At 36.9% G+C, this 13,136-nt stretch overlaps 1 protein-coding gene across 11 annotated transcripts in view; it reads right to left on the bottom strand.

Annotated features, from left to right (window-relative positions):
• Positions 1-13,136, bottom strand: part of Neo1 (neogenin 1) — a 247,958-nt gene that overhangs the window by 24,898 nt on the left and 209,924 nt on the right. For 6 of the 11 annotated variants that reach the window (XM_046428053.2, XM_046428052.2, XM_058573829.1 and 3 more), the window contains exons 20-22: positions 12,534-12,728; positions 8,960-9,028; positions 4,255-4,402 (exon numbers count right to left, since the gene is read on the bottom strand). In XM_046428053.2, coding sequence (XP_046284009.1) covers positions 4,255-4,402; positions 8,960-9,028; positions 12,534-12,728 — 412 coding nt within the window. Of the gene's footprint in view, positions 1-4,254; positions 4,403-8,959; positions 9,029-11,871; positions 11,905-12,533; positions 12,729-13,136 lie in introns of all 11 variants that reach the window. The other 5 variants (XM_058573828.1, XM_058573827.1, XM_058573825.1 and 2 more) reach the window with 1 other exon arrangement.

Raw genomic sequence — 13,136 nt, forward strand, 5'->3', positions numbered from 1 at the left:
GGCCTAATGGAAAGTAATTAGGTCACCGAGAGCATCATCCTTGGAAGAGGTTAAGGTAGTTCTCACAGAACCAGACTAGTTCCCAAGACAGCAAATTGTTGTAATAGACCTTGGCACCTCCTACTGAGTCTCCCTTCTACACAAGACGAGTTCCCTTTCTGTTTCTCTGCCATGTTGTGACACAGGCCTTCCCCAGAGCACCAGTGCCATGCCTTTTTTGGATGCTCCAGCTGTAAGAATTATGAGCCAAATAAACTTCCTTTCTTTATAAAGTACCCAGCCTTGGGTATTCAGATATACTAACACAAATCTGACTAGTACATCATTTGATGACTTTTACTTTCTTTGGGCAGGAGATACCCAAGTTATCTTTTGAGAGTTAGCGGGTGAAAGGGAATGTGCTAAGAAACAACGAGGGGTTAGACTCTAAATTTCCTATCAATTTTGAGGTTTAAGATGCTATAAACAATTATAATTTCAATACTTTAGGTACTGAAGAGGAAGAAAAGCAACAAGGAAAGTTTATGGGTTTTGATAATTGAAAGAACACTTGGAAAGAAGATCACTGGAGAAGAGGAAGGGAAAAGTCTTTTTAAGATTTGATATAATTATTTTAAACATAAGGGATCCAAATCTGTAGGATTTGCAGGTTTTAAATACAGAGTGCACAGTCTATTACCAACTAATTTTCCTAATCTCAATCTGAAGACTGAGTATCTTATTTTTATTTATTATAAACTTTAAATATCCCAAATATTCCAAATCACTAACTCTGTCATTTTGGTTTTTAGATTCTACTAAATAAAGATAAAACTAGACAAAAAAGTGAGTTTATAAAGATAGATAAATGTGAAATGCCAAGTAAAGAAGCTTGCAGAAAATTTCTAGAGTAGAAAAAAATGTTGTCTTTGAGGCTTTTAAGAGAAACACTTTTCTATCACCAAAAGCAGACAGGGAAAGCTCTAAGAGGCAGTGGTCAGGAATCATATAAAAGGAGCCCTCATTCTCTTGGGAAAGTGATGACATGTAAGCAATGGGAAGCTTCTTTATTTGGGCAGAAGAGAGAGATTTAAAATATCACATAACTTACAGAAAATGACAAAAAATTACTAGCCACAGTTATAGGGTATCTTGTACTGCCCTGTACACTGAAAACAAATTTATCATTATTAAATACATGCATTCTTGCCTTGGGTACACCACGCCTGATAGTTAATCACAGGCACAGTCATGAATGTCTTTCTCTTTTAGGGGGCAAAGTCCCATCTTATGATCTTTCAGGACACTGTAACTAGTGTAATTTTATTCTACCGTGATTTTATTATTAGGGGGTAACTCAGGAATGATGTCTCTTGCTGCCAGATACATGAGTTGAATGTCATACAGAGTCAAAGATTTCAGGGCTACCAGCCAGCTATTGGCTCTCTCTGTGAAACTGATGTGTTGACTATCAACAACTTCTTATTACTCATTAAAGCAACCTCCTTACTTGGCCCATCAACCTTACATTTGGTACATTTCTTTAAAAATATTCCTAATCTTGGACTTTTATTAAGAGGCCTATGGCTTTCTTCTACCTTGGTTGGCACTTATTCTGTGTGACATAGCCTGCTGTAGGCCCGCCCACAAACCGCAGAGCATCTGGCTTGTTGTACGCATATAAAAACAACATTCGGAGGGCAACCATCCATGCTGGAAATCTCCCACTCTTCACATCACTTCCCTGCTTAGCTTTGAAGCCTGGGAAGTGAAGCTAAATCAACTTGGCAATTCTACTCCTGGCAAGACAATGGAGGTAGGAGGTGTTGTACTCTCGCCCCTCCCTGCTGGGCAATATTCCTTTAGCTCTAGCATGTTCCTGACAGGAAGGCCGCTTCCACTCTGAAACAGCTCTATCCTCTTCTTGCTTTTTTAGGACTATGGATGACTGTATCCTATCACTGTTGAATGTCTCTGCCCAGTTTCCCCTAACCCCACCTATGACTTATAAATGGTCCCTTTTGAAAGTGTTAGTTCTTCCTGCAAGGACCCCGACTGACACACATTTATAAGATGAACCGATTTCTACTTCCTTTTAAAATATAGTCACTTAATTTGTATTTGTACAACATGGGACCTTCTGAGAAACTAAGGTGATTCTGTCCTCACGCAAATATCATAGAGTGTACTTACTCAAACCTGGATGGGATGGCCTACTACACACCTAAGCTATATGGTATAGCATTCTAAGGCTACAAAAACTGTACAGCATGTGTGACACAATGGTAAATATTGAATCAGAAAAGGTATAGTAAAATATGATTTAAAAAGAGAAAAAATGGTACATTAGTATAGGGCACTTAGGATCATGAATGGAGCATGCTCTGAGTGAGTTGGTGAGTGAGTAGTGAATGACTGTGAAGGTTGTCCACTAATACAGGCTCAATGAACATTGTATGCTTAGATTACACTAAATTTATAAAAGATATTTTTCTTTCTTCAATAAATTAATCTTAGCTTACTGTAACTTTTTTACTTTATAAATGTCTAAGTTTTTAAAAACCGATTATTTCACAACACTTAGCTTAAAACACAATATATTGTGTTTTTAATATACAAATATACAAATGTATATTTGTACAAAAATTTTTCTGCACATTTTTTTTCAAATTTTTTGTTTTTTTTTGTTTTAGGTAGACACAATATCTTTATTTTATACGTATGTGGTGCTGAGGATTGAACCCAGTGCCTCATGCATGCTAGGCGAGCATTCTACCACTGAGCCACAACCCCAGCCCCTTTCTGCACATCTTTTTAAAAATATTTTTTTTAGCTGTAGATGGACACAATACCTTTATTTTATTTGTTTATTTTTATGTGGTGCTGGGGATTGAACCCAGTGCTTCATGTGTGCTAGGCAAGTGCTCTACCACTGAGCCACAACCCTGGTCCTTCTGCACATCTTTATTCTACATGCTTTTTCCTATTGAAAATATTTTTAATTTTAATTTTTTAATCTTTTTGTTAAAAACTAAGGCACAGATTTCATGTCACCCCAGTCAGAATGACAATTATCAAGAACATAAACAACAATAAATGTTAGTGCGGATGTGGGGGAAAAGATACACTGATATATTGTTGGGAGGAGTGTAAATTGATGCAACCATTAGGGAAAGCAGTATGGAAATTCCTCAGAAAACTTGGAATGGAACCATCATTTGACCCAGCTATCCCACTCCTTGGTGTATACCCAAAGGACTTAAAATCAGCATATTATAGTGACATAGCCACATCAATGTTTATGGCAGCTCAACTCACAGCTAAACTATGGAACCAACAGAGGTGCCCTTCAACAGATTAATAAAGAGGAGAATGAAGGGAGGGAAGAGGGAATGGGGGTAGGAAGGATAGTAGAATGAATCAGACATTATTAGCCCTATGTACATATATAACTATACGACCAGTAGGATTCTACATCATGTACAACCAGAAGAATGAGAAATTATACTCCATTATATACGATGTATCAAAGTGCATTCTACTGTCATGTATAACTAATTAAAACAAATAAACAAACAAAAAAACCCAACAACAACTTAAAAAAAAAACTAAGGTACAAGCTCATGCTAGCCTGGGCCTACACAGAGTCATCATTATCTCTCGTCATCCACTCTATATCTTGTTCCTGCTGGAAGATCTTCAGGGGCATTAATGTGTATGGAACTTTGTCCCCTAGGATAACATCACCTACCTCCTGATGGGACTGCCTGAGGCTCTTCTTGAGGAGGTGGCACTCTTCCATGGTGGACTGCTTGGTTTGTTTCTATTTTTTTTTTTAATTATAGATTTGCTTAAAAGATTTTTTATTATAGATTTGCACCATGAACATTCCTTTAATAAAAACCTTTCTGTGTTGGGGTCCATGTTTTCAAACTTTTTAAAGGACCTTGTTGAGGTCTACAAAAGCTTTGGCTAAATGCTTCACTGTATTTTCTTGAGGGGTTCTTTTTCTTCTCCTAAAGTTTCTTTTTATCTTGCCTCTTCTTTTACTACTTTTTTATTAGATGAAAGACACTTTTTATTATCATATGGGACTGTCCTCATATAAGTAGTCCCTTGTTGACCAAAACATTGTTATATTCAAAAACTATATTCAAAACTGCTTGTCAAGTATTTTATATTTTAATTCTTTGTACCACTCTAAATGCAGAAGTCACATAGAAGAAAAAAAAAAAGATACCACAGTATCTATAGGCTACATTTGGGGCCCCTTACTTTTTCTGGTGAGATGTGGTACGCCTTGTGCAAAAGACAGCAATGATCACGACCACCACAATGGTGATGACACCAACAGAAACGATGATGACCAGCAGCATGTTACTGTCCAGAGGAGAGGTGGGGCTCCCATGAGGGCTGTTGCTTCCTGCAGAGCAAAAATGACACATATGTTAGTTTAGTAGATACTTTTAAAAGTGTATTCAATCAGGTGTAGAAACATTCCAAGATACATTGGGCAAGCTTCTTCATGATATCAGCACCATGCAATATAAAGTGCCACATGAATATGTCTGTCTATATTATAAGCTTGAATCCAACTTAAGTATAGTGCTCAGCACAAAGCCTTGCTCAAAGGTTGTTTCCAATAAGTTTCTTGAATTGTGCTAAACATTCAAAAGCTTTCAGGTATACTCAGAGAAAGGATTCTCTGGTGTCTTATAGAATATACAAATTCATTTTGAAAAGCACCATTTCTTTTTTTTTTTAAAAGATTTTCTTTTTCTTTTTTATTTTATTTATTTATTGGTATGTGGTGGTGAGGATTGAACCCAGTGCTTCACACGTGCCAGGTAAGCACTCTGCCACTGAGCCACATCCTCAGCCCGAAAAGCACCATTTCTAAATCATTTGTTTTATTGGCTTTCAAAACCATTTTAAAAATGTATATTCATACAAAGCAAAAGTTTTTCCTAACACATTAAAAAAGCACATCTCATATATTTATTATATAGGTATATGAGATTATAAAAAATACCTGAATAAAATCATCCGTTTTTATATTTCTTCTTTTTTTTTTTGGTACTGGGAAGCAAACCCAGGACTTTACACATTCTAGGCAAGTGCTCCACCACTGAGCTACATCCACTCATTTTACATACAGCCTATGCAGTCAGTTTTCCTACTCAACTTGAGGAAAAGTAGATCTGCACATATGAATTAATTTGACAAATATTCAAATATTCCCATGTCCCAGTTGTTGTTTTAAATATTAATTATGCAATGGTGAACAACAAAGATGTGAATGATGGGGGTGGGACTGGGTTAAACAAACAAATAAATAAATAAATAAGAAATTCCTGGTTAATAATCAGTGCTGGAAAAAAATTAAGTAAAATTAGAAGATATGACAGTGACTGGGTGGCTAATTAAGGCTAACTAGTTAAAAAGTTTCTCTGAATCCAAAGTAGATATCCCCAGGAGGTAACTTCCCCTGGCTTTGTCCAAGTGGCACAGGGCAGCATGGGGCTCTATCCCATGGTATTCACAATCACTTTGCATGACAGAGAAGCTGGGCCTGGAGACTACACTGAAACATTCCTACAACCTCTCAAGAGTCCTGTGGACAGGGATGAGGAGACAAACTAGGGAGGAAACAGTCCCCTAGACTCCTCAACCTGGATTCTAAGTTCACTTTGCTCTCAGGAAAAGCTTCTCCAGAAGATGGCATTTGAGCTGATATTTGAATGATAAGAAAGATCCCATCATACAAAGACCTAATTGGAGAACACTTCAGAGGGAGAGAAGAGCTAATGGAAGGACCCCGAGTCAGGGAAAGGCAGCCAGCAATGCTTAAGCACAGAGAGATGCAAGTTAGAGGGAAGAGGGGCTGGGGATGTGGCTCTATTGGTGGGGCGCTCGCCTGGCATGCGTGCGACCAGGGTTCGATCCTCAGCACCACATACAAAAACAAAGATGTTGTGTCCGCTGATAACTAAATAAATATTAAAAAATTAAAAAAAAAAGAGGGAAGAAAGTGAGGAGAAAAGAGATGGAGATGAGGCTGGGCATGTGGGCAGAGGCCAGATCATTTAGGACCTTAAAGAAATAAATGATTTTTTTCTTCTTCCTATTACTATTTCCTCATTGCTTATAGAATGAGGTCCAGGCTTTTATCAGGGACTTTGATAATGTAGCTCTAAGTCTTGCTGTCTTCCAGTTCTCAAAACATATTTCTTTGCTTCCCACCTCATTATTTAAGTTATATATGCTCACATTATAAAATGAGGCAAATCCCACCATAAAGATCTAACCACCATGGACATCCATGGTATTTCCTCCTAGTTACTCTCTTTTATCTTTCCAACAATCAGAGCTGAATAACAAGGGATGAGCTCCTTAGTAAAAAGTCTTCGGTTATTAGAAGTACTTAAGAAGAGGGATCCCACCAGTGTGGAATCTTGTAGAAGAAATTCCTACCATGAAAAGTATGGTCTGGAAATCTGCGTTTAAAAAAAATTTCCTGAAGTGATTCTCATGTACCACCTGGCTTATAAATTTATGATCTAATCCAAATTTATACTCATGTGGGAATCCCTTCCATAACACTGGATTAGCTGCCCTTCCAACTTTGAATCTATGATTTTAGAGATAACATGTAAGCACAGTGCTAAATCTGGGGCTGATTTAGAAGGGCTTAAGAGCTTATTCTTTTATATGTGGTTCAATCATTTTTATCCTTCATTTCTGAGAAAAAGGTAAGCACACAGACAACTTAAACTGTACACGCTGACCTTCAATAAAATAACCTTTTAAGGAAGATGAGAGTACTGGGGCCAATAAAATTAACCTTCCTGTTCATGTAAGTGTAGGGCTTTACATAACACTGTTATTAACAGCAGTGCTGAGCTAATATACTAGATGGACAAAAGCTTCCATCCAAGTGCAAGAGTGACATGCCACAGGGGTATCAACATTTCTCCCTGAGATAATATAACATGCTATTTATTTATGCCCCATCTGGACTTCTGTAATGGTTTCCTAACCACTGTATTCCTGAGTTCATGTTCTTCTTTTTTTTGTACAACGGATTGAACCTAGTGGCACTTAACCACTGAGCCACATCCCCAGCCCTTTTTGTTTTTCATTTTAAGACAGAGTTTAAGTTGCTTAGGGTCTCACTTAAGTTGCTGAGGCTGCCTTTGAACTTGGGATCCTTCTGCCTCAGCATTCCAAATTGCTGGGATTACAGGTGTGTGCCACAGCACCTGGCCTAACTTCATACATTTAGCTCCCAACTCATTCTTCACTTTTATAAGAGAAAGAATAATAGATACTATATAAGTGGAAGTTTCAGTGTTCCACAGGTGTCATTTTACATGTTACTTATAGGAGAAAGCTCACATTTTTTAACATTATTATTTGAGCTCTTGCTGGGCTGGTTCTAATCTAACTTTTCAACTCATTTTCTGTCTTGCATTTAGACAGTAGGATCCCTGGAGAGGAGGTGGCTTTATACTTCCACACCTTTGCATACACTTAGTGCTTCCTGGAATGTCCAACCCCTTCCTTGACATTTAGCAATCTGTGAATCCTTTAAGACCTGGGTGAGGTATCACCTCTTTTACAAAGTTTTCCTTTTTCTCATTTTTGAGTAGATTGTTACTCTACCTCCTTCAACAACCTGCCACATAGAATCTAAACCTTTAAAAATATGAATGTTTACAAAGAAGTAATTATTTTCTCATAGCCTTGATATTATACCGTGAACAGCACAAAATGTAACAAATACACTAAGGAGAAGAGACTTAATAAACAAAGTATTAGAACTTAAGCATAAAAAGTTTTTGAAATGCCATATGCGGTGGTACATGCCTGTAATTCCAGCAACTCGGGAGGCTGAGACTGGAGCATTGCATGTTCAAAGCCAGCCTCAGTAAAAAGGAGGCACTAAGCAACTCAGTAGGACCCTGTCTCTAAATAAAATACAAAATAGGCCTGGGGATGTGGCTCCGTAGTTGAGTGCCCCTGAGTTCAATCCCCAGTACCAAAAACAAATTTTTTTTTTTTTTAAAATAGGCTGATTTTATTGAAGTACGGGCAGTGTCCTTTTTTTTTTTTTTTTTTAAATTAAAAAGACAGCTGAAGATTAAGAGACCTCTGTAGTCCCACAATTTGACCAGCATCTCTAGACAAGCCTTTCTCTTTCATGTGATTATTGGGCAGAGGTGATGAGACATTCGCGTCAGTTCTAGTAACTAATTGCACGGACATTTTGCAACTTTGGATTCTCATATCTAGCTTTGTAGGTTGCATGTGATAGTGAAGAAACCTCCATCAGAAGATGGAAGCCTTAGTGGTTGGTTCCAGGCACACTATTTCTCCATTGTCTCTCTGCATTAATGTATTTAAGGATAATAATGGTATCTGTTCTTTCTAGATCCCTGTGTTGTGAGGATCAAATGTGATTCCATGTGGGAAAGTAACTTAGAGATGGAGAATAAAGTTCTGAAGAAAAGGAGGCATTATTAAATTAGAAGACATCAACAGCTCTTAGGATGGTAAGAAGAGTGGGAAGAACTTTCTAAACTCCCAAACTGAAAACAGTACAATAAGTAGTACTGGGAGAACTTACTGATTCTGAAGCATTTCTCTGACTTGTTTGGGTGATTGCTAATCCTATTACTAGATATATTTTTTAAAGTTTTATTTTTCTAGAGGCAGTGGGCAACACAAAGAAACACTGCTCAGGAATCCATCTTGACTATGCTGGGAAACAATTTTATTTACAGATCCTGTAACAAATGGACTTTCAGTAATTTGACAAACATTTGCCATAAAATGCCTAATGCTAGATCTGCTAAATAAAAGGAAATAGGTGAATATGTTACAATCTACCACTCAAGCTACCAAAGATATTTTGAGATTTTAGGCAAACTACTTAAATGTCCATAGGAGGCTCAGAAAGCCATAGGAAGAGCTTTACCACTCATTGGAGGTTTGTAGTCAGATCCCAGGTCTGGCAGCCGGCTTCCTTTTCCTGAAGACCCTGAGGCTAAAGCAGAAGAAATCATGTCAATAATGACCCAACACATTGGAGTGACAGTCCACTTCATAGCCAGTGAATATATTTTTAAAAAATTGTTTTCAGTATACTCTTGTGAGAAAATGAAGAAGCACATAAATAAGGGAAAAATGCTGTCTCTGTGTGCTTAGGTATAAATTAGCTTTCTATGCAATGAAAACAGTTCCAGGGCTGTGAACAGACTGTCACTCTGCTGTTCAGGAAGTGAGGACAGAAAACAGCTTCTGAAGGGCTACTTAGAAGACTTCCCCCTTTGGGGGAAAGGAACAAAAGGGATTAATTAGGTTGATGCCTATAGCAAAGAACTGTATTTTTCCAAGGGACCCAGTTATGTTGACCTGGTCTAGCAGGCATCAATATTGTTTTGATTCTTTTTTCAAATTCTAAAGTTGCCTTTCCATGTGTAAAGTTGGCCTAAGCAGGGCAGAAGATAGGCGGAGGTTTAAACTGGGTCCTTAGTTCCTGTTCTTACCTAAATATCCAAAGATAGCAAAAACAGTTTTCTCTCTGTTCATATTAGCTCCTAATCAATCATCTTTGGGCATAGAAAGTGATGCTGCTGACTTCAGGGTTGGGGCCACCCCAGCAGGAAGACTCAGAAAATGCAAATATCCGTTTTCTTTTTTAAATGCTTAGTCTTGGTCTCGAACCTTGTTCTTCATATTTGTAAAAGCTGCTTGGGTAAAGCAAATGCCAAGGAGCCTGTCTCCAATAAGGCAAAGGTATCCCTCAATCCAAAGTTATGGCCAGAAAGCAGTATCATGCTCCTCTTGAAAAGAGGACTGAAAGAACTACAAAGCAAAATTCTACTCCTTGTAGTTAATACAGTCTAGTGCTTAAGCAACTGCACTTGAACACTGGCTCCATCATATATAACTTTTTGGGCAAATGATTTAAATATTCTCTATGTGCCTCAGTTTCCTTATTATAAACAGGGATAATAATGGTATCTACACTTCACAAAACTTTTGTGAGGATTAAATAGAAATTTAATACCATAAAATATACTTAAAATTGCCTGATATTTAGTAATACAACTGTTCAATAAATGTTAACCATTATTATTACAAGCATAATGAAATTTCATGGAAGAATACACAGAATACGATCTTTCCCTTTACAGAGGCAGAGAGCAAAGAATTTTAGCAAACACATAAATCAGAGTTATTTCTATAAATAAAGCTTGACCAGAAGTGCATAAACTAGGTGTTTCTGCAATAGATTAGAGCTAATGTAAAGTCCTTCTATAAATTATCAGACTTTAAGGAAACAAAAGAAATACAAATCTAAAGTTGTCTATAAGTAGTTAATTTAACAGAATAAACCTAGAGACTAAAACAATATTTACTATGATTCCAGAAGCTGAAAAGCCCCAAAAGAAAGTGACAGAACTTCTTGGATATCCAAAATGGTGTATTCTAGAGTCTAACTCAGTCCCTGATCCTCTTTCCATTTCCTACACTTAACTACTTTACTGTTGATGCCATAATTTCTCCCAAATGGCACACAATGTATGACAAAAATTCAGTGCTTTTCACTCTGATAAAGCCTAGTTGGCAGAGATGGCTTAGCACTTTTCAATGTATTGGGTCATCAGGAAGGCTATGTTTAAGCCTAATTATTCACAGCACTGTATCATGTAAATAATTACTGAAGAATACCTTTTGCCAATAAATTGGTTGGTTTACATTCCCCTATTATCCAATCTTTTCTTTTAAATTATGAACAAAAAATTTCAAGGATGAACCTAGCACCAAAAATTCCAATAGGTAAAGAATTTTAACTAGCAGAAGTGAGGTACAGATAAGAATTGTACTCTGGCTATCAAGTGAGTGAGAGAACAAAGAACACATATTTATATTCTGTGCATATATGATTATTTTTATATTCTGTGCTTACACACACAAAAAAGTATATTTGCAGTCTCCCCAAAAAGTATGTTTCCAATTTCCCTAATAAACAGCAAAAGACGCACTAAACACAAACACAAGTCCAAAGCCATGAAACTCAATACCTCAAGTTCTGATTCTTCATGCATTAACCAAGATCCAAAGACCTCTATTTACAATAACTATTCTTAAACCACAGGAGTAAATTATTAATTTACTTTCAGTGCTCTTTCTCAGTATGGAAATATAGCTTTAGTTGACTTCTTAGAAAAAAATCACAAAGAACAGCTGTCCTTCTAAAATGGCAATTATAGTGAAGAGTGCTGATAAAAGGTGACATTAAAGCCCATGCTTCCTAAATTTCCATATTAAATAGTTTTTAATCCTCTTTTAAAATTATCAGATACATTGAGAAGAAATGGAAAATAGCTCTGAATCAACTCATTGTAACACAATAAAACACTCTAGGTCATGGGCAACTAATTATATGATATTAGTAGGATAAATTTGTCGTTTATTAGTGGGAGGACCCACGGTATTACTTTGACAACAACTTTTTATTTAGAGACATTAATAATTCTAGATGATGCAAACTGGAAAGTGGTATCTGATTGTTACACAACTTCAAAATCTCAGTATTCGAGGAGGAAAATCTGACCTACACCAAAGGCCAATCTCATACAGTTGCAGGACTCAGTTTATTTAACTCAATATTTTTTTTTCTGGCAGTCTATTTAACTGTTAAGTAAATTCCCCAGCTTTTCAAATACCCCAAGTACCATAAACCTGGACTCAACTCCACTTGGCCAATAAACATGTGGTTTTTAACACATGGTATTTATTTTCAAGAAAAAAGAAGAATAACAAAAGCTCATAATATGTAATGAAAGAGAAAAGCAAAGAAGAGGCCATCTACTCATTTACCTTGATCATTAGGCATTTTATCAGAGGAGTCCGCTAACAGGCCAAGCACAGGGGAAGAAAAAACAAGAGCAAGGATCAAAAGCTTTGAAGATGGGACAGACAAAGTTTTAAAGGAAAAAAATAAAATTTCCACAAGCTTCCAAACATTCTTGTTTTTACTGCTAACAGAAAAGATATCCATATTTTTGTTATTTCCATTTTTTCAGTCCCCAACTAAATTTTATTAGCCTAAGCTTACTAGTTCCAATACTGTATCGTTTTCTTATCTTAAGGTCACGTTTAGTCTCTTGTTCTCTACAAAGGTACACAAATAAGCCTTTTAAGAACCATTCATCAGAATAACATGTTATATGGGAACCAAAAGAATCACATCTGATTTAACTGGGAAAAACTTTTAAATCACTGAAATTCATCTTTCCCAAATATTCTGGAGCCAAAGTTACCCTGTATATAATACAGTTAGGTCAGTATCCCTGGGGAGAACTGATTTGGTGGTTAGTGGGTGGGTAAGGGATCTTTTGGGATAAATTTCCACACTGTGGCTGATAAGCTCATCATTAGAACTTCTCATATTACTCATAGTCTCTATATGCTGAAGTGTTATGTGTAAGCATAGCCCCAATAAACAGACATACCAAAACCCTCAGATCAAGGAGGTTTACCTTTAGGTGTTCTGAACTGGACAGCTTCAGACATGGGCCCCATGCCCTTTGAATTCCGGGCCTGGATTTTGAAGTAGTACGGTGTGTCAAGTGTTAACTCTTGAATCTGGTGAGTCAGCCTGTTTCCCACAACAGGCTCAATAACCCAATCATGTATCTCTGCATTCACATCTGTACTGTAATATATGATATAACCTGTCCAAAGAAGTTAATGGGGAAAAAGTCTCATTTCTATTTTTCTTTTCATAATCAGGAAATAAAAAAGTCTATTACATCATTGCAAATTATACTATACTATCTGAATAGTTCACCCTCCTCAAGTGCCTAACAATAAAAATAATGTAGTTTTGCAAACAATGATGGCTTGACATGCTATTTTGTCTCACATCAAAGTGATCTTCTAGTAGAAAAACTCCAGGCAGATGGGCAGCAACCTCTTCTTAATTCCTCCCAGAATTTTGACTGAATGAAGCCAAAATGAACTGTCACTGGATACTTCCACCAGGGGGCATGCAATCCCCATGGATAAGGCAGAAAGCCTCACAAACACACATTCCCACACAGTACAAAAATGCAAGGTGGTGGTACAGGTTTTATAAGACA

This window comes from Marmota monax, unplaced genomic scaffold (genome assembly GCF_021218885.2).
Source record: "Marmota monax isolate L192 unplaced genomic scaffold, Marmota_monax_Labrador192_F-V1.1 WCK01_AAM20220418_F8-fsc00111, whole genome shotgun sequence".
NCBI lineage: Eukaryota > Metazoa > Chordata > Mammalia > Rodentia > Sciuridae > Marmota > Marmota monax.